Below are 12,464 nucleotides of genomic sequence, written 5' to 3'. Positions count from 1 at the left end.
CCCAGTTCTTCATTTGCCCTTCCTGGACAAGCTGATAGAGCAGGAGCAGAACAACTCCAGCAGGTCTTGTCTAATGGGTCTTCCTAAATAAATTATTTTCTTTGGACTCTTTTCAATCCAGCTTCAGGCAGGATGCAGGTTGTGCTGGTGGCCTTAGCTGACCTCTGTCAGAATGTAGACCAGGGCTTTGCCTCTTTGTTGCTCTGACGATTTGCAGTAAGAATACACCAACAAAGCAGAAAACCTATCTCACGGCTAGTAACAATTGAAATATTTTAAACAATGAAAGAGCTTTTCAAAAAATACCAATATTGTTGTTCTCTTTATTTGTAATGACCCCACCAAAACGGTGTCTAGATGTGTTCCATTTTCAATGATTACTTTTCATCAGTGGTTATGTCCTAAATCATAAAACAATCAAACAACTTCTTCTCCCCACCCATGTCCTCTCATGACTGACAATAGGGTTTTCTGGGCCTTCCAAGAAATCTCCACCCCCACCCTTCCCCCGCTGACCTTTTACCCATGAAAATGCATTTCAGTTGCCTCTTCACAGGAATACTACAGCAAGTGTACCCCACAAAGGCCCCTCCCACTGTATACGCCAAAGCCTGTTGAGTAATTGCTTTGGAGATAAATAACGCCCGTTTCTTACTCCCTACATTTGTTATATGCAAGAGAATTGACGCGCAGGGAGCTGAAGAGAAACCATTGCTGGAGGAGGCAAGAAAAAGGTGAGTCTGCTGTCTGAATGGACTGTTAGCATTGAGTGGTAGGAAAGAGAAGAGGGGAGGGATTCTTGTCAAGGAGACGAAATCCCAGCAGGCTCTGCTCCAAGCAAGCAGACTGGTTCTCTCTGCTGAGTTCTGACACTCTCCCTCATTCATGTGGATTCTTGTAACATCTTGGTTAGCAACTGCCATCTAGAATCCTAGAATCCTAGAATTGGAAGGGGCCATACAGGCCATCTAGTCCAAACCCCTGCTCAACGCAGGTTCAGCCCTAACCATCCTAAAGCAGAGACAATCCTAAATCCTAAACCATCCTAAATCTAGAGACAATTGGAGCAGTGGGAGAGTTAATTTTCATTCCCTCTAAGACCTCTACACGTTTCACAGCTGAAATGCTGTAAATTAATAGAACTGGAATAATCCCCGCAGATTTTGAAGTGATACAGTCCCTCTGGATTCCTCCTCTCCCCTCTATGGATTGTATAGGCCAGACCAGGTACTTCGGTCACATTGTGAGAAGATGAGGCATTGGGAAAGAGTAGGAATAGAGGAAGACCCAACATGAAATGGGTTGACTCATTCATGGAATCCTCAGCCCTCGCTTTGCAGGACCCAACAAAAGCTGTTAAGAATGGGGTACTTTGCAGGACATCAGTCCATAGGGCTGCAATAAGCTAGAAGCGACTTGAGAGACATACACCAGACCCAAGAACTGATTTAAATGTGATGCTACCTGAAGTAAACTCTTCTAGGATATGAGACTCAAAACTGGGGCAACAATGGGGTTGTTTGGCTCCATGTGGATATTTGTGGGAAGAGGTTTCTTGCTTCCGCACAACACTTTGGCGTTTCTGTGTACAACCTGGGTTTTCTTTCTTCTCACTGATGGGGTCTGTAAGTCCAATACAGGGCTCTGCAGAGGAGACATAGAAATTTCCTAAATAAATAAATGTTATCCTTAACAATCAAGGATGTTTGCTGAGGCAAGGCATTGTTGCAATATTCTATGTAATTGCCCCATGCTGTTATATGGAAACTGCCCAGAGCCGTATGGAAGGGAGGTATAAACATATAAATAAATAAATAAATAAATAAATAAATAAATAAATAAATAAATAAATAAATAAATAAATAAATAAATACTTATCGTATTGGCCTTCCTGTCAGAGGCCGTTTATCCTAGTAGCACATGCTATGTGCCCCAGAGTTCCAGGGCATTTGTGGTGTTGTATGGTTAGGCCACTTTAACACTGTGATTCCTGAAAGGTCTTTAAACTTATGCAGCTTGTGGACCATCCCTGCGGGATTTACCAGCTTTCCGCAGGGCCTGCAAGACGGAGCTCTTCCGCCAGGTTTTTGGTTGAGGCCGGGGTCAGCGAGTGAGTGCCAACATTCCCCCCCCCCCCGGACCTAGTAAGTTAGATCTCTTCCCCACCCTCCCTGCCACTCTAATAGCAGTGGTGGGAATAATGAGAGCTTCCGCCATGTTGGGATTGTTTTTAAAGTTTTTAATGGGTATTTTAATGGGGATAGGATTGTTGTGACCCGCCACGAGCCTACGGGGAGTGGCGGGAAATAAATCTAATTAATAATAATAATAATAATAATAACAACAACAACAAAACAAAGCTGTGAATTGCTTTCAAATATCCCTAGGAAGGTTGCGGTGTTATTACAACACCAGTAACAGCACCGGTTCTAATGTGCTAAGGCCACACAATCCCTTAAACCCTTAAACTGGTACTAGCGCTATGGGTCCTTCATATTCTGAGACCAGAGCAGCTTCTGGGTTCTCACACTCCTCTCTGGTCTTCAGAAACAAGAGTAGGGTTAGCAATGGGGGAATAGCCTGTCTTGTATATTTAGTTTCTTCTGTGATGCTTCTCTTTCAGGTGCTGCAATGACCAGTCTCCTCCTTTGGTGGATTTTCCTGGTCCTGTCCCTTCTGGGACCCAAGTCTTCTGCTGACGATGAAACTGTAGTGGTCACCAGCAGTGGCCCTATCCGGGGAAAGCATCTCCCAGCTGGCTCAAAAACAGTCACTGCCTATCTGGGCATCCCCTACGCAGAACCCCCCGTGGGGAAATTGCGTTTCCAGAAGCCTGTTCCCCATCAGCCATGGAGCCCCATCCTGGATACCACCAACTTTGGAAATTCATGCCCCCAATTATTAATTTCTGGGATGCCTGGGGCTGAAATATTCAATGCCAACACACCCCTTTCGGAGGACTGTCTCTTCCTCAATGTCTGGGTGCCCCATCCACGGCCCTCCACACCAGCTGCAGTCCTGGTCTGGATCTATGGTGGTGGGTTTTTTCAGGGCACAGCTTCCCTGGCTATATATGATGGAGCATTCTTGGCTGCTACCCAGAATGTCCTTGTGGTCTCCATGAATTACCGCCTGGGAGCTCTAGGCTTCCTTTCATTACCACCAGCTGCCCCCGGAAACATGGGCCTTTGGGACCAGCAGTTGGCCCTCAGATGGGTGAGGGAGAATGCAGCTGCCTTTGGAGGAGACCCCACTCGGATAACCATTTTTGGCGAAAGTGCTGGAGGAGCGTCCGTCAGCCATCACCTCCTCTCCCCGGGGAGTCAGCCACTCTTTGCCCGTGCTGTGCTGCAGAGTGGAACGGCCAACACACCCTGGGCTTGGGTGAGTCCTGAGGAGGCAAAGAGGAGAGCCTTGTCCCTGGCTGGAATGATGGGCTGTACAGAGGGTGACAACACTGCCATAGTGAGCTGCTTGCAGGAAAAGAAAATGGAAGATTTTCAAACATACCTGATTTTCATTTTGCTTCACAAAACCGCTCTTAACCTTCCCTTCGTACCAACAACAGATGGAGATTTCCTTCCTGATGACCCCCAGAAACTTGTGGAGTCCAGGCGCTTTCAGTCTAAGCCTATTATGATTGGCACCACCTCTGATGAAGGATCCATCTTTGTCTACCTTGCTGTTCCTTCCTCACATAAATTCAATGAAAGCCTCTTGACCTGGGAAGAGCTCTTGATGCAGCTGAACAAAACAATACTTAATGCAACAGAAGACTTCATCCAGTCCATTGCTCTGACGTATAGCAAAGCAGAACCAGAGGGCCCAGCACAGAATCATTCTGCCTTGACCCAGGCCTGGGGTGATTACTTCTTTGTATGTCCCGCAAATAGAATTGCCACAGAGACTGCAAAGAATGGAAGCCCCGTGTACGCTTACACCTTCACCCATCGGTCCAATGGCTCCTTCTGGCCTGAATGGATGGGGGCATCCCATGGAGCTGAGATCCCGTACCTTTTTGGAACTCTGACAGTATTACCAGGAACCAATGTTACACATACGAAGGCTGAGTTAGAGCTAATCACCCAAGTGATGAAATATTGGGCAGACTTTGCCAGAAGCGGGTAAGAGAACTGTTCGCTTATTTGTTTATTGGAGAAATTTCTTAGTACAGTATTATCCTACCTTTCTTTCATGGGGCTTAAGTCAGCGTCTACTTTAATCAACTAACAACCCCGTAAGATGTATTATGTTGATATACAGAGAGAGGGAAAGGGAGAAAGAAAGTGAGGGAGAGGGGGAGAGAGAGAGAGAGAGAGAGAGAGTCCCTAAATCACCAAGTTTCATGTCAGAATCAGGATTTGAACATGGATTTCCTGGATCCAGCACTCTAGCTATCATACCACGCTGAATTTTACAGCCCTCTTGTGGGCAATTATATTTTTCGTCTGCCTTTCAATATTAAATTCCATGATAAGCAACAATTACTAAGAGGAATGAAATAACAATCAATTAGAAAGTTTTTTTTAAAGGAATCACATTACAGATGCTGCATGAACTAAGTTTGCCATTAAATACTTAGATAAATAAAATTTGCTAGACTTGGAACCCAAAAGACACTGGATCTTCAGGGAGGAGATTCTACAACTGGGACTTCCTCCCAGAAAAGGCCTCTGCTCTGGTCAATTTCTGCCTAATATTAAAAGTCAGGGTCACCAACGTCACCACCTCTATGGAGGACTTTAAAGGGCAGCTCTATCAGTTTGTGGAGCCATTTACAAAGCCCGGGTTCTTGGTTACAAGTTGACAGGGATGAAAGCTTCTCCAGCTTTGACTAATGTTAACTCACTAGTGTAATTATAAATGGGAATGCAATATGTAGCTGGGACCTTATCTTTTACTAAGCTTTGTTTTGTAATCCTTGAGTTTCATTGAGACAGGTAAAGAAGAAGAAGAAGAAAAAGTAGTAGTAGTAGTAGTAGTAGTAGTAGTAGTAGTAGTAGTAGTAGTAGTAGTAGTAGAAGTAGAAGTAGAAGTAGTAGTAGTAGTGGTTCTTTTATAGTAGTAGTAGTGGTTCTACCCGAAGGTGTCTCAAAGCAGCTTATAGTCACCTTCCCTTTCCTCTTCCCACAACAGACACCCTGTGAGGTGGGTGAGGCTGAGAGAGCCCTGATATCACTGCTCAGTCAGAACAGCTTTATCAGTGCTGTGGTGAGCTCAGGGTCACCCAGCAGGCTGCAAGTGGAGGGGGGACATGGAATCAAACCTGGCTCGCCAGGTTAGAAGTCTGCACTCCTAAATACGACACCAAACTGGCTGAATTAATGAATACATAGATGAATAATGAGATAAATAGATAACAATATAGATTGTATATCTTGTATATAACTGTGGTTTCATTGAAATCTGACTTCATTTTTCTCCAGCAATCCCACCCCTACAGATGTTGGTGAGAAAACATGGCCGCTCTATGACCCTGAGGAGCAGAACTTCTTCCGCATCAGCACAGAGCCGCCTCAAGTCATGACGCCCTCCCCCGCCCGGCACTGTGGCTTGTGGAGCGCACACCTATCAGAGGCATCGAGGCCAAGTGAGTTGAGGCCCTCAAAGTGGGAGGGAGACCCAAAGCCTTTCCCTGAGGTAGACATTCCCCCATTTTATGTGCTTCCTTTCTTGCCAGATCACCCTTCAGACACTGCTATTCCAACTCATCCGGAAGGCGATAAGAAGCCAGAAATATGAATTAAGGGAAATACATATGGTTGGAGAAAGAGGATGGTATTTATTTGTTTGTTTCTTTATTATTAATTTTTTATTCCACAAACTCCCAGGCCAGCCAGCTCGTGGCAGTTCACTACAAGTAAAAGGATAAAAACTTTGGACAGCAAGATTACCACTTTGCCTACAATACAATACAATACAATACAATACAATACAATACAATACAATACAATACAATACAATACAATACAATACAATACAATACAATACAATAATACCATTTAAAAAGACAAAGATGGCAGGCATAACAATTGCTACTAAACCCATATTCCTCATTCACCTATTCCCGGCAGTGTCAACAGATGTAAAGCTGGGACTTCTACTCAGTGGGGTCATCACACCCCACCGAGGTCCCTCTTCTCCCTAGATTCCATCCCCAAATCTCCATAAATTTTCCAGACTTGGTTCTCCCCCCCCCCAAAAAAAAGAATGATGATCAAAGGAGAACTGACATTCCGAGGCCCACTCTGCAAGTGTCAGATAATGCACTTCCAATGCACTTTCAAAGTAGATAATCCTGTTCTGCACAGGAAAATCCAGCTGCAAAAGCACTTTGAAAGTGCATTATCCAATGTGTGAGGCCCTACTCTGCGTGACCACGTGATAATAGTTTTGTTTCTGGTTTATCTGGTCTAATTCAGTGGAAAATTCATTTTCTGGGCTTTCTTTCTTGCCACAGGTCACCTTTCAAATTATTGTGTTCCAACCAGTCCAGACAGTGATAAGGAGCCATAATTATGCATTCAGGGAGATACACATGGATGGAGAAAAAGGATGGTATGAATGGGAAGGAAGGAATCTACAGAAGCAGTGGACAACAGAGGAAATAAAAGTTTATACCTTCATGCGTTTGCTTATATTAGTTTCTGTTGGCTTATTTTAAAACATTAAAACACGTAACATTTAAAAAATAAAATCCAGTAAGCAGCTTCCTCTTGCCTTCTTCTCAGGCCCAATCAAATCTACATTCATTTGACTAAATTTACTTAAATTCCTGAGCTTTCCTGTGTCAGTGTCCCTTTGTTTCATGCACATCTTGCCTGAGCAGCTCTGTCAACACACTCAACATTTTGTTAAGAAACAGTTTGGAGAACTGAAAGTGAGGACTTTCTGGCCGAGGAAATCTGTGTTGTGACATCTAAATCAGAGTGTTTCAACAAACTGGAGCTAACCACTATTCAGTCCTATAATGGAATCCCAGTTTGGGGGAAGAAACACATCTATTATTGTCGGGAAGCAATGAGGAAGAATGACACGGAGAAGGATTTCCTGCGAAAGACCTCTCGAACAGAGGGGAATCCTTTATTTATACATACACGTAAATCATTTCAAATAATCCCGCGAGGTAGCGTGGAGCAAACTGATAGGCTTCAAGTAATCCCGCAAGGTAGCGTGGAGCAAACTGATAGGCTTCAAGTAATCCTTTTAACATATGAGGCAATTGCTGTGCTGTAGTATCCTGATTGGTCTAGGTTAGATGCATAGGTGCAGCCTCAGAGAGCGTGGTTTGCCAACGCCCTCAGGCCGAATCTCTACATCTCCCCCTTTTTTGTTTTAAGGCAATGATAAGCCCGATACATGTTTCGGCGCTGAAAAGTTTCATGGGATTGGCAACACATTACCCATATTTTATCACTGTGATTTTTGGGTGTCCAATTATGAAATGCCGAATTTTTTGCATGACAACAAAAACAGAGACCTGGCATTGTGCGCTGATATCGAAATTGTTGAAAGCGCTTAACTTGTGAAAAGTTCCCTGCAAATAACTTTGATTTGTCTACACTTTGTAATTCAGCCAACACCATCTCAGGTGAATTAAAGGGAGTGGGGATAAATGACATAGAAGCTACCGACAGAGGAGATTCATAGATTAAAGACACATTTTCCCCATGAAATTGAAACATATAAGCAGCATGGCGGACCCAGTGATTAGGCGCAGACATATAATGCGGAGTGGCAACCCCACTTGGTAAAAACCCACACATACAACATAACCAAATAACAACAGAATTAAAATGTAAAGCTGTTATAACAGCAGCAAGAAAGTTTTCCAGAGTTTCTGGAAGTCCTTGGTCCTTGAGTTGCTGCTCGGCTTGATCAGACAGACCCTTTATTGCACCCCAAGTCACTGGGGGGTTTGGATGTCTTCCCTCCCCATTTTCTCTTGACCACGGGCTCCATCTCCTGCAGCTGCAGGTTGAACTGAGGAATTGGGTTGCTTAACCCCTGATGCCAACCATTAAGTGCAGGGCGGACACAACAAGCAGGAACCCACCCAGAGGGAAGGGCAACTGCTGCGTAGCCCCAGCCCCAGGTAATCAATGGGACTGGCCCGTACCACCTCGGGTCTGGTAAACGACGGTATTGATCCTGGGGCCGAGGAAGAGGGACGTCGGTCTGGAAATGATGCTGAGTCCTAGCTAAAAATTGAGAATTAAAAGAAATAAGATTAAGATGATTTAGAGTAAACAAAGTACTTGAAAGCAGGGATTCCTTGTCTAAAAGGGAAATCCCAATTCCCCCTTTTTGTTTTAGTTTGTCGAGTATGTGTTTCAGGGTCCCATTGGCACGCTCTACAATAGCTTGACCCGTGGAATTATAGGGAATTCCAAAGACATGTTTGATGTTCCATTGCGTGCAAAACTGAGCAAAAGCTGTGGAGCAATATGAAGACGCATTCTCTGTTTTTAGGGTGCCTAGAACACCCATGACTGAAAATGCTCAGAGTAAATGTGCATGGAAATGTTTTTCTTTTTCTCCTTTTTGCATGGTAGCAAAGATGTACCCAGAGTAGGTATCAGTGACTACATGGAGATGCTTCCAAGGGGAAAAGGGTGGAAAAAGAGTGACATCCATCTGCCAAACTTGGTTAGCTCCAAATCCACGGGGGTTCACCCCAGTAGTCGGATAGGAGGCCTGATTGGAGCATTGCGGACATTGGCGCACAATAGCTTGTACTTCTGCCAAAGGAAGGTGGAATTCCTTGGCTAATGCCTTTGCATTTTGATGATGCAAGGCATGACTCTCAATTGGAAACTGAACAACAAATGAAACAAGAGAATCAGCTCAAGCATTTCCTTCAGTGAGAAAACCAGGAAAAGGCTGATGGCTCCTCACATGAGCTACATACATTGGAGCTGTTCGCTGTTACTGTGATTTTTGTACAGCTAAAAACACACTTAATAGTTGTTCATCACATGCTGGAGACAAATATGAATATTCAATTACAGATAAAAGATTACAGAGATACAAACTATCAGAATTCAAATTAATTCAAATGGTTGAGACTCAGAAAGTCCAGGGCCAACACTGCTGCTGCCAGTTCCAACCGGTGGCTGATTATCTGCGGACCTGTAAACTTACTGTACCATATACCATCTGGTTGTTGCCAGGTTAAGATTCCTGGTGAGGGAGATCCATTGGTAAACACCGTCTCTTGGGACATCAGTAATAACCCTTTTCAAAGAAAATGACAACTGAAAACATTAGAAACAATGTAAAGCAAATACTCATTTGGAAGGAAACCTGGAAGCTTAGAGCTTTCAAAGCGCTCAAACATGTGACCAATCAAATTCAAAGAACAGAAAGGACTCCATGAGTCATCTCATCTGTTGAGGGCTGGAATGGCTGGAGCTCCAAGAGAGAGCTAATCTCCACATATTCCTGTGACAAAACAAACAATTGACCTGTGAAAGATTAGGCCTGTCTGATATAAATCAGGTAGCCTGAGTTAAAACAAAATGTAGGTCCTCCTTTAAATAGACAACCCAAAAAGAATTTGACCAAAAGAAAAAATTCTCACTGCTAATTACACATTAAAAAATTGATGATGTAATAAAAACTGTGGACACATTCCCCAAAGAGGTTCTGTGCCTTGTTTTTACCCAAAAGGTAGCAAAACATAAAATAAAGACAAAAGGATTTTGTCTTATATAAAAAATTCTATCTCCATCACAGCCAGGCATTACCCTGACTTATAAATATTACGCAGCTAGACAGCTCTGACTGATAAAGCTCTATTGAGGCATAGCAGCGTTTCAGTGAGCATACTTCCTAACTGCTGACCAAAAATTTTAAGACCGAACTCCATCCCCCCCCCCTTCTTCCTTGAAGCGGGGGGGGGGGGTGAGGAAACAAAAGCTAAAGTTCTTCCTGGGCTGTAAACAAAGGATCATTCCTGTGCTACGGAAAACCTTTTAGTTGTGTAGATTAGTGGGTGATAGGTAAGAAAGCAAGATAAGTTTCTAACTAAGCTCCTAGCGTAGGAACTGGAAAAAGAGAGCCTGATTCCAAATCGCTAAACAGCACTCCTGCTACTGCAGCTGGAGGCTCTATCAATTACAGCCAAATTTTAAATTTTCAAATTTCTGTAGGTGGCTAATCATCAAACCCATGAAAACATTATTTGATACATTATATAAGTCAGTTGAAAACCACTGAGAAGATCCTTTCTCAGGCTGCCACCCATCTAACAGATGGTGAGGGTGTTCAAGCTAGTACCCTAAAATACTGATGCAGATTGTGGTTTAATGCATATCGCTTCTAAAAATGCTTGCCTATAAAAGCAAGACCATAGAAATCTGTAGAGAGATGGAAAAACCTGTTCTACAAAATCTTTCCAAAGCACGTTGTAGAAGAGAAGAAAGCTGAAAAACTAGAGAAAATGCATACTTTGTAAGAGGAACAGAAATTTTAATAAGGTTAGTGACTAAGAATTAGTGATCTCTGATAAAGATCGTTGCAAGCATCTGGAGAATGAACAATATTCCTGAGGGCTTTACCCTGAGTCAAAAGAAGCTTGGTAGTCACCTATGCCAAAATCCCAGCGAGATTTTATCATGCTTGCAATATCTGGATCACGGCCCAAACCCTGAATAATGCATCTATTTTCTGAAATACAGTTTTCTTTAGCTAATTTCTTGAGCAATTCAGCTTGGGCTTCCTGATTATTAATCTGTGCCTCTGTAAGGTGCTTGATGAAATCAAGAAAGAATTCAGAGACTTTCTGCCTAACATTAGTGATCCCCTCTATCATTCCTTGAAAATAAGAGGATTGTAAACCATTTTCCTTTATAGCCTTGTTCAACTCATGCAGAATTGAATAGGGAATGGCTTCCCACGTTAACGGGATCTGCCTGTTTTCCCCTTCCCCACGTGGTTCCCCCCTCGTTAAAGGAAAGAACGCTGGGGTTTCTCCCTCCCAGTCCTCAGAGAGATCGAGCTGACCAGCCTGACGGGCAGCTTGAATCGCGTTAGCGATCTGGGAGTGGCCCCCAGTCCTTAATGGCTGCGAGGCGACAGGTTTGGGAGTGGTCGGTGTAACGGCCACTGGTAAGAGAGTGGGATAGGGAAGGGATAAAGGTGCAATATCTTTCAATAGCAGATTTCCAGCTTCTGAATTCATGACTTCCAGCGCTTTGTGTACTTTCTGCCATGTCAATAAGATCAGCATGGGAGCATATGGCTCTGCCTTTAACTCCCTCCCTATTTTTTCCCAGTCTCCTAGTCTTCTGGTCCCCGCTAAAGGGTACCACGGGCACTGGCAAGATACCTCTTGTATCAGTTCCCGGAGGTCCTTCACTGAAATCGCCTCTCCTGTGCACTGTCTCACTGCCTGTTGCAATTTGTCAGCATGCTTTACCTGTTCCTTAGACAATGATTCCCCCATACTCACCAGGGAGCCGTAGCTGATCGTGCACGAAGACTCTTTTTCTGGTCGCAGTGAGCACAGGGTCTGGAATCAAGTCGGGCTCACCACTTGTCGGGAAGCAATGAGGAAGAATGACACGGAGAAGGATTTCCTGCGAAAGACCTCTCGAACAGAGGGGAATCCTTTATTTATACATACACGTAAATCATTTCAAATAATCCCGCGAGGTAGCGTGGAGCAAACTGATAGGCTTCAAGTAATCCCGCAAGGTAGCGTGGAGCAAACTGATAGGCTTCAAGTAATCCTTTTAACATATGAGGCAATTGCTGTGCTGTAGTATCCTGATTGGTCTAGGTTAGATGCATAGGTGCAGCCTCAGAGAGCGTGGTTTGCCAACGCCCTCAGGCCGAATCTCTACATATTATGATCTCAGAGGCCAATTTAGCACGTCTAGGACTGCCATCTGCAATTTGTGAACTTCTTGTAGATTTTGGGGGAAAGTCTAGGGAGGGTGGAGTCAGGGGAAGGGAGGCAGCTCAGCCAGAGTATAATGTCAATGAGTCCAGGCACTGAAGCTGCCATTTTCTCCAGGGAACTTATCTCTCCCAGGATCCCCATGTTTGCAAGAACAATGCCCATGGAGGCACAAAGTGGGTCTACACTTGAGGCTAAAGTTAGCCTACCTCCAGGCTCAACATAGGCGGTCATTGGCAGGGGAAGGAGGAATGTCACCGGACAAGATGCAAAGCAGATGTTGCAAGTGTATTGTCAGGCAGAACGCATAATAGTATGGGGTAAGAGTTTTCCAGGGTGGCTTCGGCACCTTTCCCTTAGCCTGGATGCTGACCTGCTGCTGCAATGCCTGTACCGCTTTTCAGGAAACTGAAATTGGCCTTCTCAAATACCTCTTGTATTATTTACAGCAGGGGTAGTCAAACTGCGGCCCTCCAGATGTCCATGGACTACAATTCCCAGGAGCCTCCTGCCAGCGAATGCTGGCAGGGAGCTCCTGGGAATTGTAGTCCATGGACAT

General features: G+C 44.2%; 1 protein-coding gene across 1 annotated transcript; it reads left to right on the top strand.

Annotated features, from left to right (window-relative positions):
* Positions 1–678: 678 nt before the first annotated feature.
* Positions 679–6,710, top strand: LOC143831560 (cholinesterase-like). Its single transcript, XM_077324641.1, has 5 exons — positions 679–734; positions 2,624–4,124; positions 5,427–5,590; positions 5,681–5,778; positions 6,461–6,710. The coding sequence occupies exons 2-4, from the start codon at positions 2,632–2,634 to the stop codon at positions 5,740–5,742; spliced, it is 1,719 nt and encodes a 572-aa protein (XP_077180756.1). The 5' UTR covers positions 679–734; positions 2,624–2,631; the 3' UTR covers positions 5,743–5,778; positions 6,461–6,710.
* The last annotated feature ends 5,754 nt before the right edge of the window (positions 6,711–12,464 follow it).

The sequence above is a fragment of the Paroedura picta genome, chromosome 3 (assembly GCF_049243985.1).
Source record: "Paroedura picta isolate Pp20150507F chromosome 3, Ppicta_v3.0, whole genome shotgun sequence".
In the NCBI taxonomy this organism is placed as follows: Eukaryota; Metazoa; Chordata; class Lepidosauria; order Squamata; family Gekkonidae; genus Paroedura; species Paroedura picta.
Note: the sequence above shows the minus strand (reverse complement) of the source record. Positions and strands in the feature narration are given on the sequence as shown.

Coding starts and splice junctions, on each gene's coding strand:
- LOC143831560 (XM_077324641.1), top strand. CDS start 2,632: ATGACCAGTCTCCTCCTTTGGTGGATTTTCCTGGTCCTGTCCCTTCTG. Junction 4,125..5,426: donor GCAGACTTTGCCAGAAGCGG/GTAAGAGAACTG, acceptor ATTTTTCTCCAG/CAATCCCACCCCTACAGATG. Junction 5,591..5,680: donor ATCAGAGGCATCGAGGCCAA/GTGAGTTGAGGC, acceptor CTTTCTTGCCAG/ATCACCCTTCAGACACTGCT.